At 38.2% G+C, this 17,597-nt stretch overlaps 1 protein-coding gene across 2 annotated transcripts in view; it reads left to right on the top strand.

The window, feature by feature from the left end:
- LOC101549525 (cytochrome P450 2C21-like) overlaps positions 1 to 17,597 on the top strand; it is a 31,416-nt gene that overhangs the window by 8,799 nt on the left and 5,020 nt on the right. The window contains exons 4-8 of one of the 2 annotated variants that reach the window (XM_004622121.2): positions 3,518 to 3,678; positions 7,065 to 7,241; positions 11,215 to 11,356; positions 12,009 to 12,196; positions 14,173 to 14,314. In XM_004622121.2, coding sequence (XP_004622178.2) covers positions 3,518 to 3,678; positions 7,065 to 7,241; positions 11,215 to 11,356; positions 12,009 to 12,196; positions 14,173 to 14,314 — 810 coding nt within the window. The remainder of the gene's footprint in view (positions 1 to 3,517; positions 3,679 to 7,064; positions 7,242 to 11,214; positions 11,357 to 12,008; positions 12,197 to 14,172; positions 14,315 to 17,597) is intronic. The other variant, XM_055118969.1, reaches the window with a different exon arrangement.

The following is a 17,597-nucleotide window of genomic DNA, read 5'->3' on the forward strand; positions in this document are numbered from 1 at the left end:
GCTCGGTTTGTATTTGAGCCCTTACAGAACTAGGAGAGGGTAGAAGAGTCTGGGATGGTTGGAGACTTGGCAGGGAAAAAGTTGAGATTAAGTTATGAAATGTTTTTTTTGTTTGGTTTTTTTTTTTTTTGCTTTTTGGGTCACACCTGGCAATGCACAGGGGTTACTCCTGGCCCTTCACTCAGGAATAACTACTGGTGGTGCACAGGGGACCATATGGGATGCTGGGATTCGAACCCAGGTCGGCCGCGTGCAAGGCAAACGCCCTATTTACTGTGCTATCGCTCCAGCCCCATGTTTTGGTTTTTATTTTAAGTCTTAATAAAGTATTTTTTAAGAACACTATCAATAACGTTACAGCTTATATGGTAGATTGGCATTGTGTTTTTAGACCAGTATTATTTCATTATCGAAATACACTAATTCCTTTTATATGTATTAAAAGAAAAATACAGTTATAATAAATATTTGCATAATTTAAATTTCTCCTTAGAATAAATTCCTGGAAATAGTAGTATAGTATCAACACACGTCTAATTGATTGCGCTTGCTGGGAGGGGGTTCCAAGGGTGTGCTTAAGGCCCTGCTGCCCCCACCCCCAGCAATTCTTGGCCCACAGGCTGGTGGCTTTATAGGAGTGCTGGAGTAAATAGTATGACTTGGGTCCTGAAGTACTGGGGTCACCCAGGCTACCTCAGCAATGCTGTAGAAGCCTCTAGGGACAAATCTAGCAGTGCTTGAGGGCTTCCAGGCCTTTACGCCCTTATATTCAGGGAACCCATGTAGTTACTGGGGGTTCTCCTAAAGTCAATCACATGCCATGTATGTGTGTTATTAATCCATGTAATCTCTTTGCAGCAATATTAACATCTCTATGGGTGGGATACTTGGTAGAAGTGGGCATAGAATTCTGAGGACTCAGGTCAGTCAAGGAGCTTAGTGGTAGAACTCATTCTAACCTTCCAGGTATGAGGCTCTGAGTTTGATCTCTAGCAACACACACATCTCACAATGGAGACATTACTGTTGCCCGCTCAAGCTAATTGATGAACAACAGGACGACAGTGCTACAGTGCGGAATAAAAAGAGAAGTAGTCTTGTTGGTGTATATTAGTTCATAAACTTACGCCTAAAATATGTTAAATACATGTTTTTTACATGTTTTGTTTCTTAAGAATATTATCAACAGAAATACAACAGTATTCCACGATTTGTAGACACCATAATTTATAAAACAAACCTTATTTTTTTTGTCAGATGTGCTGTTTTGTTGTTTTTACTATAGTAAAATAATGCAATCCATATAAATGCATATATTTAGTTCTTTAAGAATAAGATTTTGACTTGGATTCTGATACATGTGTATATGTATATTCTAGTATATCTAGTAAATAATAATATATACTTCATTATATTTGAGCAAAACTACCCTACTTCATTTTAACTTACTTATCTTTTCTCATGGTAATTATGTCTACTAAGCTCCCTGGCTGTGGTAACCCAGATTCTCTAGTTATCAAATCTTATATTCTTCAGGATTCCATTTCATCACTCTCACTGTTGGACATTACTTTCACAACTTGACCAGACATTTTTTCTGCTTGTTTTCTGCTAAGGCTTTTCCTTCGTATTAGATTTTGTGTTAATAGTCAGTTCCTAGAGGCAGGGTAGCTCTTCCATTCCGAATGTGGTTTGGATGGTCATACTGATGGTTCAATATACATCTCAGTAGAATTTGAAATACTCTTGTGACTGGATTGCAAATTCAGAAACATGAGAGGGGCTGGAGCAATAGGACAGTGGTAGGGTATTTGCCGACCCAGGTTCGATTCCCAGCATCCCATATGGTCCCCTGAGCAGTGCTAGGGGTAATTCTTGAGTGCAGAGTCAGGAGTGACCCCTGTGCATCGCCAGGTGTCAAAAAAAAATAAGAAAAAAAAAAGAATAGAGAAACATGAGAGAGAGGCTGCCAGGAAATTGGTTTGTGGTGTTTCATGGGTTGAACTGAGAGGAGGACTGCAATGTGCGAGAAAGGGTTCTGTGGTTTAAACTTCAGGCTTTTTTCAAAGGATCACCTGAGATTTTTTTTATGTCAGATGTCCATGTGCGAATAGAAGAAAGTAAAGTAAGGCTTTAAAACTGTCATCAGACATTAAAAAAATAAAGATGTTCTATTATCTCTTTTTTAGAATGTTTGTTTCCAAGATCAGGACGTAACTTCAATCTCAATCTTCTTCACTCCTACTCGGGAAACACACTTATTTAAAAAAAGTTATTGAATCACCATGAGATATTTAGAAGCTTTCATGTTTGGGTTACAATCACACAATAATCAAAAACCTATCCCTCCACCAGTGTACATTCCCCACGACCAATATCCCTGGTTTACATCCCCTTTTCCACCTCCCCCTGCCTCCATGGCAGACAATATTCCCTGTATTCTCTCTCTACTTTGGGGCATTATGGCTTGTAACACAGACACTGAGAGGTTATCATGTTTGGTCCATTATCTACTTTTGGCACACATCCCCATCCAGACTGATTCCTCCAGCCATCATTTTCTTAGTAATCACTTCTCTATTCCATTTGCCTTCTCCCCTCAACTCATGAAGCAGGCTTCCAGCTATGGAGCAATCCTCCTGGCCTTTGTCCTTGGTTGTCACTGTCTTTGGGTGTCAGCCTCATGTGATGTTATTCTATACTCCACAAATGTACACTCATTTGTTTTGAATTGTATTTTGCAAAATAGAATTCAATTCTACTCAGCCTCTGATTTTTAGTGAATATATCCAGTTTCCTGCATCAAAAGTAAGTATCCTCACAAAGGGGGCTTAAGACAGAGTAGAATGGGTAAGGCACTTGCTTGCATATCATCAACCTGAGCTCCACCCACACACCTCATATGTTCCCCAGCCCTATCAGGAGTGATCCCTGAGCCAAGTGCCAAGAGTAAGCTCTGAGTATTGTCCAGTGTGATCCTAGAAACAAACTCCCTTAAAATAAAAGACCAAAATATTACTCACTGAGCTGAATTTTATACATCTAAATATATATTTGAATGATGACATTTGTTACCCAGCAGAGCCACACTTGACCAGGAATAAGCTCAGAGCTAGCTTGTTCCTGGATCTTTCCTGAACTTATTTCCTGGCATTTCACTCAGGATCAGTCCTGGTAGAGCTCAGGGTATCCACACATGGTGCTAGGGATAGAACCCATGGACATCCACTTTAAAGCAAATGCACTACCCACTACGTCTTATTTTCTATGTTATAAATTACCTTATGGTTCTTATTAGAGAATGATGTAACTAGGAGATACTTGAGAAAATAGTTAATTAATTGAAATTCACTAGACAATTCTGGTGGGAAAACAATGAACTGTGTCTTAGGTATATTGAGTTTACAGATGCCATAATCCTCATATTTAAAAGCCTTAGAAGTCAACTTTTCTTAGTAATTTGAATTTAGACTTATATGACAATTGTGTTATAACACTTAACTTTCTTGCTTTTTAGCATCTCCCTGTGATCCAACTTTTCTTTTGGGCTGTGCTTCCTGCAATGTTATCTGCTCCATTATGTTCCAGAATCGTTATGAGTACAGTGATAAGAAATTTCTAACTTTGATGGAATATTTTTATGAAAACACGAGAATTTCAAGTACCTCCTGGATACAAGTTAGTCATGGTTCTCTTTTGTGGAAAATAATTTTCTTGTTGATGTGATGTTCATTTCTCTACCCCATTTTTATTTTTCATACTTTAAATTATTGATCATAATTGTTTTTAGTGTATTATCATTTTTTATTAGTGAATCACCGTGAGGGTACAGTTAGAGATTTACACATTTTTGTGCTTGTGTTTTCATCATATAGTGTTTGAGAGCCCATCCCTCCACCAGTGCCTTTTCTCCACCACTGATGAACCCAGTATCCCTCCATCCCCCAATCCCATCCCCAACCCCACCCACTTCTTTGTCAGGGCATTCCCTTTTGTTTTCTTTCTCCTTTTTGGTGTTGTGGTTTGTAATAGGGGTATTGAGTGGCCATCCTGTTCAATCTACAGTCTATTTTCATGATGCATCACCCTTCCTGAGCGGGTCCTCCAACCACATTTTACTTGGTGTTCCCTTCTTTATCTGAGCTGCCTTTTCCCCCAGCATGTGAGGCCGGCTTCCAAGCCATGGAGCCAACTCCTGGTAATTATTTCTACTATTCTTGGGTGTTAGTCTCCTATTCTTTTATTTTATATTCCACAGATGAGCTCAATATTTCTATATCTGTCTCTCTCTTTCTGACTCATTTCACTTAGCTGCTACTTTTCGTGTTGATCCACTTACATGCAAAGTTCATGACTTCATCTTTTCTACAGGTGCATAGTATTCCATTGTATAGATGTACCAAGTTTCTTTAATCAGTCATCTTTTCTCAGGCACTCGGGTTTTTTCCAGATTCTGGCTATTGTAAAAAGTGCTACAATGAACATATAAGTGCAGATGTCGTTTTGACTATTCTCTTTTGCTTCTTCTGGATATATTCCCAGAAGTGGTATTGCTTGGTCAAATGGGAGCTCAATTTCTAATTTTTTGAGGAGCGTCCATATGGCTTTCAAGAATGGCTGAACACGTCAGCACTCCCACCAACAGTTTAGAATGGTCCCTTTCTCTCCACATCTCCTCCAATAGCAGTTGCTTTTGTTCTTTTGGATGTGTGCCATTCTCTGTGGTGTGAGGTGGTATCTCATAGTTTTTTTGATCTGCATCTCCTGATAATTGACCGAAGAGCATTTTTTATGTGCCTTTTGGCCATTCATATCTCTTTTTTGGAAAAGTTTCTGTTCATTTCTTTGTCCCATTTTCTGATGGGGTTGGATGTTATCTTTTGTGGATTGTCTTTGCATTCTGATCACTGTATCTTTTGTGGTGAAGAAGTTTCTTAGTTTAATATAGTTCCATTTGTTTATCTCTGTTTCAATTTGGTTGATCAGTGCGTGTCGTCTTTGAAGATACATTTAGCTTCATTTACCGACCTTGTCTTCAATGTACCTTATGGATTCTGGAGTGATTGTAATGTTTATCAAACTATCATTTGGAAATGGTGTGTTAACAGATACAGTCAATGTTTTCAAATAAAAATTAAAACATAAAATACAGTAATAGAAATATAAAATATAATGCATCAATTATGATAAGGGTTTCTTTTGAGTCACTAATTTCTTCCTGATTTTTATATCTATAGCTGGAGAGGGTATTGTAGAATGTGTTTGGTATTATTGAACACTGTCAGAAAATCTTATTTATCTCCAGTGCATAATAATTGGCAACTTAAGTCATGAGTAGATCATAAATTTATGATGTGCTCTACCTAGGAAGGACCTGAGGGAATGGACAGTCTATGCTTCATTTTGGGAGAGTGGGGTGGGGGCATACTCAGCAGTGCTCCAGGCTTACTCCTGGTTTCTGTGCTCAGGGATCACTCCAGTGAGGTTTGGAAGACCATATATATGTCCAGAGTTGAACTTGAGTTGATCGTGTGCAATGAAGGAGCCCTACCTGCTGTGTTTTCTCTTCAGCCCCTATGTCTCATTTTTAGAACAAGAAATTTTACTTGACTATGATAACATTTTCCAAATAAGACAACAATATTTTCCCAGCCAATACAAGAAATCAACTATACTTAGATCTTAATAAAAAAAAGCTGTCCAAAATGAGTCAGGAAACCCTAAGACTGGCAGTAGCAGCATGAATAAGGATATGATGCACTTTTCTAGAGTGTAAGACCCTAAATAAAAATGATTAATTTGTCTTTCTTTTATTTTAATGGTGCACTGTTTATTCAAGATAGAAAAAAACAGGTAGAAGTCCTGCAAATACTGTTGGTGATCTCTGAAGAAATAGGTAGAGGTAAAACTGGAATGACTAATTGGTTCAGGCTTCATCACTGAATTAACTTGTCTAAAACTGTTTGACTAACTCTCCTTAACCTCCACATCTTTATTTAATTTTTTTTACTTATTTTTTACTAGCCTTAGGAGGAAGGTTGGCATTAGAACTTTTGCCAACTTTGGCCCTAGGGACGGATATATATTTAAAAAAATTATTTTAGGCACCATGTGTTGCAACAATGTTGCAGTTTTACTTCACAGTCCGAGGCATTTTACTCCCGAAGAAATATCCTTGTTTGGGGACGATCACATGACTGTCTCCAGAGGTTTTTTTGCTATGGCCTGCAGGAGAGCAGTCTGTTCAACCTCCTGTTATTTAGTAGGTTAATTTACTAACCAATGATATTCTGATATTCAGCCACATAGGCCAAATATGCAAGTTAACTTTGCCAACTGAAACAGTAACAAAGTCAGTTAAAGTAACAGTAACAATAACAGAAACCGACGTTTTCATCCAGGCCTAGCTAGGCCTGAAATTATGGGATGTTGTATACCAACACCATGGTTTACAAAAATTTTTATGGTAGGGTTCCATGCATAAAACATTCTAGCGTCATAAGGCAGAGTGTCTACTTCCTTCACCACTATCCTATTGAAGACCAATTCTTGATATTTATTGATTTGGGGCATTTGTTATTCACCTACTATGTTCCACTATTTGCCCCATGCCACATTTTCATTTTAGAAGAGGTAGCATAAATTCTAGGATTATTTCGAAAAATTACAGTCAGGAAATGAATTTGGTTGTTTTTGAAGTTGCTTTATGGAGCTGGAGATATATCACAGGGGATAGAGCATTTACCTTGCACGCACCCTACCTGGTTTTGATTCCCAGCATCCCATATGGTCCCCCAGGCACCGCCAGGAGGAATTCCTGAGTGCAGAGCCAGGAGTAACCCCTGTGCATCCCTGGGTGTGACCCAAAAAGCAAAAAAAAATGCTTTGTAATTTGTGCATAATGTAACTTAGTTGTCTATTTATTCCCCTTCTAATTATCGGCATTTTATAGTTAAAGAAAGAAGTCTTATTAATATTTACTGAGCTTATAGCAAAGTGTCTCATATGTATCATGTGCATGTAAATTTGTTGAGTGAATTAATGAATGATTCTTTCTCTTCCAGATCTACAATGCTTTTCCTTTTTTAATACATTATCTCCCAGGATGTCATAATGAGTTGTTTAAAAATGTTGCTATGAGAAATAAGTTTATTTTGGAGAAGATAAAGGAACACCAAGAATCCCTGGACTTCAGAAACCCACGAGACTTCATTGACTACTTTCTGATTAAAATGGAAAAGGTAATTATAAAAATGATTGCACACAAAATGTGAAAGGTATAATTTGGGCCTAAATCGCTACTTTAACTTTGTGAGTGATAAGACTCATTGGGTAAGTCTTTCCAGTGATGTTAGGATAGTGAAAATGCTCTAGATTTGTTTTTATAAACCAGTACTTCCCAACAAAAATAAAATACTAAAATTAAATTAATCACTTGCGAAAATTATTGCTTGTGCAAAACATATTAGCGGACTTAAGATATATCTATGCGAGATTCGACCCGGGTGGCCATGCTTCTGAATGGCTTTGCTGCTGAATGACCAAGATCCAGAGTCCAGCTACATTACTTCTGGTCCCAGCAAGTGCTTTCAGCCATGTCTCTTGACTGTGAACTAAGCCTTTGCTCCATGCTTCCCTAGGAAGGGAAATGATGCAATTTCCAACATAAATCTCCCTGGACTTAATTACTAAAATACAGAAATCCTAAACCGCGTGGCCACTACCGTGGCTGCACGACTTCATATCTCTTCATTCTCATCAATGGAAAACTAATTATCAAATGCTTCCTTGTCAGTAGGGCCGTATTTTTTGGGGGTAAACTCCAAGAGCAATAGTGAGTTGTATGTTGAAACTCCAACAACAATAGTGAGTTTTGTGTTGAAATATGGAATGTAATCAAGGTAAAAAGAAGATGAAGTGGAACTTAACAGTTATGAAGGTGGGGGGGGTGGGGAAGTGGGAGGTATACTGGGGCTTATTTGGTGGTGGAATATGGGCACTGGTGAAAGGAAGGGTGTTTGAGCATTGTATAACAGACACATAAGCCTGAGAACTTAGTAACTTTCCACATGGTGACTCAATAAAATAAAATTAAAAAAAAGAGATATGTCTGTGGATGGAGTAATAGATTGGGTAAGGTGCTTGCCTTACATATGGGTAACCTGGGTTTGATTCCATAAGTCCCGCCAGGAGTGATATCTGAGCACCGAGCCAGATGTAACCTCTGAGGGTACTACTAGGTGTGGCCCCCAAACAAAGAACAAAAAACTATTACTAAATTTCACTGAAAATGATTTAGGTTTTATGTAATATAAATGGTTCTGTTCTTTTTTTTGAGGGGTCTGTAGGAATACTCTTGAGTCCTGGGGGCCAGTTTAAGTAGAGTTTCCAGGTTTTGTGGTGGTCCTGACAATTCAGTGGTAACCCAAAATAAATTTCATGATTGGAAGAAGTCATAAATGAGGAAACAAAAGAATGGATAGACTTTAGATATATAGACTTTAGAAAAATCTATGATATCTTTAGAGATATACAAGGTTTGGCTTAAACTGTGACTTAAGTGGACATGGATGATAATATGTTCCAAAAATCATAAGCACTGAGATGAAATATCTAGAATTTCCAATGACATTCTTTTAAAATTTTTTTATATTATTTTATTTTATTATTTTGCTTTCGGGGGTCACACTCAGTGATGCTAAGGGGTTATTATTGGCTCTGAACTCAGGAATTACTCCTGGATGTACTTGGGTTACCATATGGGATGTTGGGAATCGAACCCATGTTGGCTAAGTTCAAGGCAAACACCCAACCTGTTGTGCTATCGCTCCAGCTCCTCCAATGACATTCTTTTGATTGTAATTGAGTAACTGTTTTGGGTATAATGATTATGAGATTGGAATAGAGACTTAGATTGGCAGGAGCTGTGTATATGGAGCAGCATATCTGGAGACTTCAGTGAGCAATTTAGACTCAATACAATTGAAAATTAGGGCTGAAGAGATTTTACAGAGGCAGTTGACAAGGATTTGAATTTCTGGCACCACATATGGTTCTCTAAGCATTGCCAGGTGTCATTCTTGAGCACAGAGCCAGGAATGGTCCCTAAATATGGCTGAGTGGGTCTCCATTCCAAACATCCAAAAAAAATTGAAAGCTGATTGAGATTTGGCAGAACATGATAAACATGATGCAAGGAAAGGATTCTAGAGTAACCTATTGTATTTAGTGAGTGAGAAAGTTAGGAATAAGAAATGAGTAATTGGTATAGTTTAAATGACATCTGCACTTGTATGTTCATTGCTACACTGTTTACAATAGCCAAAATCTGGACAAAACCTGAGTGCCCAAGAAAAGATGATTGGTTAGAGAAACTCTGGTACATGTACACAATGGAATACTATGCATTGTTACAAAAGATGAAGTAATGAAATTTGCATGTAAGTGGATCAACATGGAAAGTATCATGTTAAGTGAAATGAGTTAGAAATAGAGGGTTAGACATAGAAAGATTGCACTCATTTGTGGAATATAAAGTAACAGAATGGGACTCTAATACCCAGGAAAAGTAGAGATAAAGACCAGAAGGTTTACTCTATGGCTTGCAAGCTGGTCTCAAATTCTGGGGAAAAAGGTCATTCAGATAGAGAAGGGAACACTAAGTAAAGGGTATTTGGAGGACCCTCTTGGTTGGAGATGCGTGCTGAATGTAGACTATAGATCGAACCCAATGGCCACTCAATGCCTCTTTTGCAAACTACAACATACAAAAGGAAAGACAGAACAAAATGGAATACCCTTCCACAGAGTCAGGGTGGGGAGGGGGGTTGGGGTGAGGGTGGTGGGAGGGAAATTGGGTTCATTGGTGGTGGAAAATGGGCACTGATGGAGGGATGGGTACTAGAAATTGTATGACTGAACCAAAAGTACAAAAGTTTGCAAGTATGTGACTGTACCTCATAGTAATTCACTGATAAAAAAGAGAAATGACTCATTGGAAGTTTGTATCTTATTTATTTTATAGGTTTGGAAAAATCGTAACAACTCACTTTACCTTAAAATATAGCACTTATATGATGCCTGACTATGGGGAGAAAGGGACCCTTCTACACTGCTGGTGGGAATGCCGACTGGCTTAGCCCTTTCCGAAAACAATATGGATGCTTCTCAAAAATTTAGAAATTGAGCTCCCAATGACCCAGCAATACCAATTCTGGGAATATACACCAGAGAAGCAAAAAAGTATTGTCAAAATGACATCTGCACTTATATGTTCATCGCAGCACTGATTACAATAGCCAGAATCTGGAAAAATCCCGAATGCCCTAAACTGATTACTGTTTAAAGAAACTCTGGTACATCTATACAATGTAATAGTATGCAGCTCTTAGAAAAAATGAAGTCACGAACTTTGCATATAAGTGGATCACCATGGAACGTATCATGCTAAGTGAAATGAGTCAGAAAGAGAGAGGCAGACATAGAAAGATTGCACTCATCCATGGAAAAAAATAAGAGAGTAGGAGACTAATATCCAAGAAGAGTAGAAATAAGTGGCAGGAGATTGGTTGCATGGCTTGGAAGCTGGTCTCACATGCTGGGGAAAAAGGCAGCTCAGATAGAGAAGGGAACACCAAGTAAAATGTCATTGGAGATCCCATGTGAGAAGGGAGATGCGTGCTGAAATTAGACTAGGGACTGAACACAATGGCCACTCAATACCCTATTGCAAACCACAACACCCAATTGGAGAGAGAGATCAAAAAAGAATATCCTGCTTCAGAGGCAGGGTGGGGTGGAGGGGAGATGGGATTGGGGGTTGGGAGGGACACTGGGTTTATTGGTGGTGGAGAATGGGCACTGGTGAAGGGATGTGTTTGTGAACATTGTATGAGGAAAAAAGAAGCTCAAATAGTGTAAATCTGTATCTGTACCCTCATGGTGACTCACTACTTAAAGAAAAAAGAAATATTGCTCTACAAATGAGCAGTGTAACAAGACAAAAAATTAATTCCTTTCAATCTATTGTAAAGATCATAAAGTTTTCAAATAAATGGCAAGATGAATTGGGAAATAAATAAAGACATAAAAAATAAAATAAAATATTTGACTAAATTTTCCAAACACGAAAAAAATAATATATTAAAATGAAAATTTTATGATATTTCTAAGGGGTTATTCATCTATCAAGTAATTTTAACACCTTATTCCTAGGAGAAACATGATAAGCCATCTGCATTTACTTTGGACAATTTGATCACTACCATAGGGGATATAATTGGTGCTGGAACAGCGACAACAAGTAGTACTTTGAGATACGGACTCCTACTTTTGCTGAAGTACCCAGAAGTCACAGGTATGATCACAGGTAATTGACAGAATAAAATTTCACGTAACCATTAGAAGTCAACACTAATGACTGTGCTGCTCTTTGCCAGCTAAGACAATGTTCAAATAAAATGTTTATTAGTACATCTTCCTATCATTGGCTATGGTAACCTCAAGTTAGATTATTGTACTAAAAGAAAATAAAATGCTAATCAACACTAGAAATTTGGAGGGTAAAAGTGCTTTTCCTGCTTTGGAGTTTTCTTAATTTTGGTCAGAAGCAGTAAACAGATGTGCCTTAAGAATGAAAATAAAAATTAAGTATTCTTATTTTTCTAAGAGCTCCCTTCCAGGACTGGAGTGATAGAAATGTGGGTAGGGCATTTGCCTTGCATGTGGCTGACCTATGTTCACACCCCAGCACCACCAGGTGTGATTCCTGAGCACAGAGTCAGGAGTAAACCCTGAGCATCACTGGATGTGACTTGCCAAGAAACAAAACTCACTACAGTATGTGATAAAGAAATTTTGCCATTCTTCTGAGCACCTAACTTACAAGTATTTCCTGACCAATCTCTGAACAACACACAAAAAGTCCTCATCTTCCATGATGATTTACCATGATTAAGAAGATAAAAGTCTTCTTTGTTTCATATAAATTCTGATTTCTCTTTTGCCAGCTAAAGCCCAGAAGGAGATTGAGCGTGTCATTGGCAAACATCGGAGCCCCTGCATGCAGGACAGGAGCAACATGCCCTATATGGATGCATTGGTGCACGAGGTCCAGAGATTCATAGACCTTGCTCCCAACAGCTTTCCTCATTGTGTGACTCAGAATATTAAGTTCAGAGAGTATATTTTCCCAAAGGTAAACATTATAATTATCTACAGACCTGTTTAGGAGTTAAATGACAGAAACTGTCATAATAATGCAGTTATAAACATCAAGTCTATGTGAGTCTATAATCGGCTCCTCTTCAGATCTTCTTTCTGTGCAGCCTCTGTACACTTAGTGGATCTAAAAACTGTCAAATCAGTGAGACAGGTATCTTATACCCAGTATTAGTCAATCAATAGTTTGTTGCCTTGAAGTCTTTCTTCCTCGATATGACGTTAGAAAAACAAATGAGACTGGGACAGAGAAGAGAGGGACCAGGAAAACTCACTTGGTACTTCTCTCTTTATTTCAAGTATTTCTAATTAATTCTTTCATTATTATGAAATGTTCCTTTAAGAATGTGACATAGTAAAAAAAAAAAGAATGTGACATAGTGCATGATTGGAATTTCTTGGGTGATCATTTTAGCATTTAGGATATCATGGAGTCTGTTTCTACTGGTTTCCCACTATTGCCTTAATTGTGCGTTAATTCCTCACAGATTTAATATTTTTAGATACGTATTAAAATTTTGAGATAATCCCATTTGTTAATTTTTCCTGTCCTGTATCTTTCTTTATGAATTCTAGGTGCAAAAATAAATTTTAAAAGATTTTTTTGTTTGTTTTTGGGCTATACTTGGCAATGACCTGGGTAACTTCCTCTGCACCCATTAATCACTCCTGGTATTACTCAGGTGATGGTATGAAATGCCGGAGATAAAACCTGAGTCAGGTGCATGTAAAGCAAGTGCCTTACATGGTACCCACTGTACCACTGCTCCAGCCCTTTAGGTGTAAAATTTTCACCATTTTCTCCTTAGTGTAAAAAGACAAGCACTCTTGTTAGTTCTCAGCCTTACAGATTAGTTTATGACAAAATCCTCTCCTAGCTCATGGGACCATCTGCTTTCTGGTTATAACAGACTAACACACTTGGATTGACATATATAAAAGTTTTTTTGTGGGGCTTTTTTGTTTGTTTCTTTGCTTGCTTGATTGGTTTTGGCTTTTGGACCACCCCCAGGAGTGCTCAGGGCTTACTCCTACAGGGCTATGTGGTGCTGGGGATCCAACCCAGATCCACCACATACAGACAAGTGCCCTACTTGCTATAGTATCTCTCTGGCCTCAACATATAGTGTTTTATCTTATTTTAAATAATAAATTCGTCAAATTTATTATTTATTTCCACTCTACTAGGGATGAGCTACTGAAATGTTAAACAATTTTTCTGTGGTCACAGAGCTTAATTTTGTGCAAAGGAAGGAGTTCATTAATTCTAAAAAGTAAACAACACATCATTATGTTCAACTATATGTCTGAGTTTAGAAAAATTTTACCACAAGTTCGAAATGCTCTGTCATCTCCACAAGAATAGGTAAATTGAAAGAACATATTAAAATGAGCATATTATTAACAATATCTAATTTTTATAAGAAAGTAAAAGTTTTAAAAAATATTGCCACTCAGGTAGTTTTATAGAAGACCTTGCACTTGTATCCTAGGAATGAGTTTCTTTTTAGTGGTTGTAGCACTGTAGCACTTTCATCCCGTTATTCATTGATTTTCTCAGCAGGCACCAGTAACGTCTCCATTATGAGACTTGTTATTACTGTTTTGGCATATCAAATATGCCACCGGTAGCTTGCCGACTCTGGCCTGTGTTTGGGATAATACCTTGACAAAATAGTAAAGTTTATTGTCAGCAATGCAATTAAGAGAATTTCCTTGTTTTCACTAACGCAAATCTGGGTATGAGTTTGGTGTTGGAATCAATGAAAAGTGCCTTGGATTTTAACTGAGATATTGAAGACCTTTTATGTTGATTAATTAATTGATTCTTTGACATGAAAAATTCTTTGTGTGTCTTAACCTATTCATCTATGAACAAAAGGATTAATTGAGGCTTGTTTCAACCTACATGACCTTATTTACATTTCACTTTTTCTCCCCTCTTTATATCAGGGCACAGAGATATTAACGTCTCTGAGTTCTGTTCTACATGATGGCAAAGAGTTCCCCAACCCAGAACGATTTGATCCTGGCCACTTCCTGGATGAAAATGGTAATTTTAAGAAGAGTGACTACTTCATGCCCTTTTCAACAGGCAAGTTTTTCAGCTTTTCTTTTTGATCTGTACTTCAGGGACCAACTTTGAAAAGGAAGGATCTTACATTTTTTTTATTAGTTTATTTTTAATTAGAGAGTCATCGTGAGGGTACAGTTACAGATCCATACATCTTTGTGCTCATGTTTCCCCCATACAAAGTTCGATAACCCATCCGTTCACCAGTGCCCATTCTCCACCACCAGTAAACCCAACATCCCTCCCCCACTCCCCAGTCCCGTCTCCCCCCACCCCACCCTGCCACTATGGCAGGGAATTCCCTTTTGTTCTCTCTCTCTGATTAGGTGTTGTGGTTTGCAATAAAGGTGTTGAGTGGCCATTGTGTTCAGTCTCTAGTCTGTATTTCTGTATTTGGCGGCATCACCCTTCCCCCACATGACCTCCGACCACATTTTACTTGAAGGAAGGATCTTACATTAAGGCTACTCTGAAATTTCGAATTATAGTAAAAATTTCTCAGGGCTGGAGCGATAGCACAGCAGCAGGGCGTTTGCCTTTCCCGTGGATGACCTGGGTTCCATTCCTCTGCCATTCTGGTGGGTGGGAGCAGAGGCCAGAGTAATTTGAGAGTCAAGGAGAGTGCTGTTGTAATTTGACCAAATTCTGGAAGAAACAAATGGCACACCCAAAATAATAAAGAGAGTTTAAGGAAGATACAAGTTTCAGAGACATAGGTAAGATTAAGAAAAATATCAAGGTATGTATGGTAAATTATTCAAGACTAGTGTTATTGTGGAGATGCTACCATTCTAAGTGACTGGAGACACAAGAAGGCTTTTATTATAGCCTAAATAAACCTTTATACAATTCTACTAGTGTCTTGTATATCCTGAATATTAATCCTTTATCAGATGTCTCAAATGAGACAGACACCCAAGGACAGTAGATACAAGGGCAAGGAGGATTGCCCCATAGCTGGAAGACTGCTTCATGAGTGGAGGGAAGAAGGCATATGGAATACAGAAGGGATCACTAAGAAAATGTTGGCTGGAGGAACCAGTTGGTATTGGAGATACATTCTGAAAGTAGATAATGAACCAAATATGATGACCTCTCAGTTTCTGTGATGCAAGCCATAATGCCCAAAAGTAGAGAGAAATTATGGGGAATATTATCTGCCATGGAGGCAGGGCGAGGGTGGGAAAGGGGGGGTTATACCTGGGATGTCGGTAGTGAGGAATGTGCACTGGTGGAGGGGTGGGTGTTTGATCATTGTGAGATTGTAACCCAAACATGAAAACTTGTAACTATGTCACGGTGATACAATAAAATAAAATTAAAACAAAATAAAACAAAACAATAAATAAAATGGAAAAAAACTGAAAAAAAACCTTTTAACAAAGAGAGAAGGATGTTTTAATTGAAGATATATGTACCGGTGGAGGATTTTAATAATTGTCTAAAGGGTGTCTAGCAAGGAAGTGATGAAGAAATAAGTAGTCTGACGTTGTATAAACTTAATGCCTTGAAATAATTAGGAGCTCAAGGAGCAACTAATTTCTGGGGTAAGGTAGATTTTGTTTAGCAGGGGGAATACCTGGCATGCTTAGGGCTTAATTCTGACTCTGCTCAGGGATCACTCCTGGCAAGCTCAAGGGACCATATGGCCTGCCAGGCATAGATGTTTGCATAGTATAAATGGCATTTAAATTAGATCTATAAGGATAAGGAGACTATTTGTAGGCAGAACGTAGAGAAAGACCATTCCTACTGGAGGACAACTGGAAATTAGATAACATTTGAAATTGCTAGTCTTAGTTTGTGGAATAGTGTAAAGTTAATCATGCTTGTGACTAGTGTGTGATTTTTTTTAGATTTAGCCATGGTAAACTGGTAATATTTAGAAAGATTATTATGTTAACATTAGCTTGTTAAGAAAAAATCACTGTTCAGTCTTGGATTGGAAGCAGATGACAAAAAGTATTGTGTATATCTCATATCAATTGGAATAATTGAGTGTTTTTGTGTGTGTGTTTGTGTATGTAGGAAATTGTCACAGGTAAATCTTAGCAGAGCAATTTCAAGGTAGGTGTTCAAATAGATTTTTTATATAGCATGCACACTGCAGTATGTGCTAAGGAAATAAGTCAGGTTGACTTGCATTTAATTATGAGTGATTTTGTTTAGCAGGGGGATACCTGGCATGCTCAGGGCTTACTTCTGACTCTGTGCTCAGGGATCACTCCTGGAAGATTCAGGGACCATACAGCCTGCCAGGCATCAAACCTGGGTCAACTGCATGGAAAGCAAAAATCCTACCCTCTGTACTATTGCTCTGACTCCAAATTATAAATGAATGCTTTTTTTTTATGGATTTTTTTTAATTTTTTATATTTTATTTTCATAAGGTAGTTCACATTAACTGATTACATTCAATATTTCTTTTTCTTTTTTTCCATTTCTTTGCAAGCTTTATTTATTTATTTTTTTATTAGTTTATTTTTAATTAGAGAGTCATCGTGAGGGTACAGTTACAGATCCATACATCTTTGTGCTCATGTTTCCCCCATACAAAGTTCGATAACCCATCCCTTCACCAGTGCCCATTCTCCACCACTAGTAAACCCAACATCCCTCCCCCCCTCCCCAGTCCTGTCTCCCCCCACCCCACCCTGCCACTATGGCAGGGAATTCCCTTTTGTTCTCTTTCTCTGATTAGGTGTTGTGGTTTGCAATAAAGGTGTTGAGTGGCCATTGTGTTCAGTCTCTAGTCTGTATTCGGCCCGCATCACCCTTCCCCCACATGACCTCCAACCACATTTTACTTGGTGGTCCCTTCCCTGAATTACCCAGAATGAGAGACCAGCCTCCAAGCCATGGAGACAATCTCCTGGTACTTATTTCTACTATTCTTGGGTGTTAGTCTTATAGTCTGTTATTCTATATTCCACAGATGAGTGCAATCTTTCTATGTCTGTCTCTCTCTTTCTGACTCATTTCACTTAGCATGATACTTTCCATGTTGATCCACTTATATGCAAACGTCATGACCTCATTTTTTCTAACAGCTGCATAGTATTTCATTGTATAGATGTACCAGAGTTTCTTCAACCAGTCATCTGTTCTAGGGCACTCTGGTTTTTTCCAGATTCTGGCTATTGTAAACAGTGCTGCGGTGAACATATAAGTGCATATGTCACTTCGACTATACTTTTTGGCTTTTCTGGGATATATTCCCAGCAGTGGTATTGCTGGGTCAAATGGGAGCTCAACCTCTAGTTTTTTGAGAATCGTCCATACTGTTTTCCAAAAGGGCTGAACT

The sequence above is a fragment of the Sorex araneus genome, chromosome 11, assembly GCF_027595985.1.
Source record: "Sorex araneus isolate mSorAra2 chromosome 11, mSorAra2.pri, whole genome shotgun sequence".
NCBI classification, from domain to species: domain Eukaryota; kingdom Metazoa; phylum Chordata; class Mammalia; order Eulipotyphla; family Soricidae; genus Sorex; species Sorex araneus.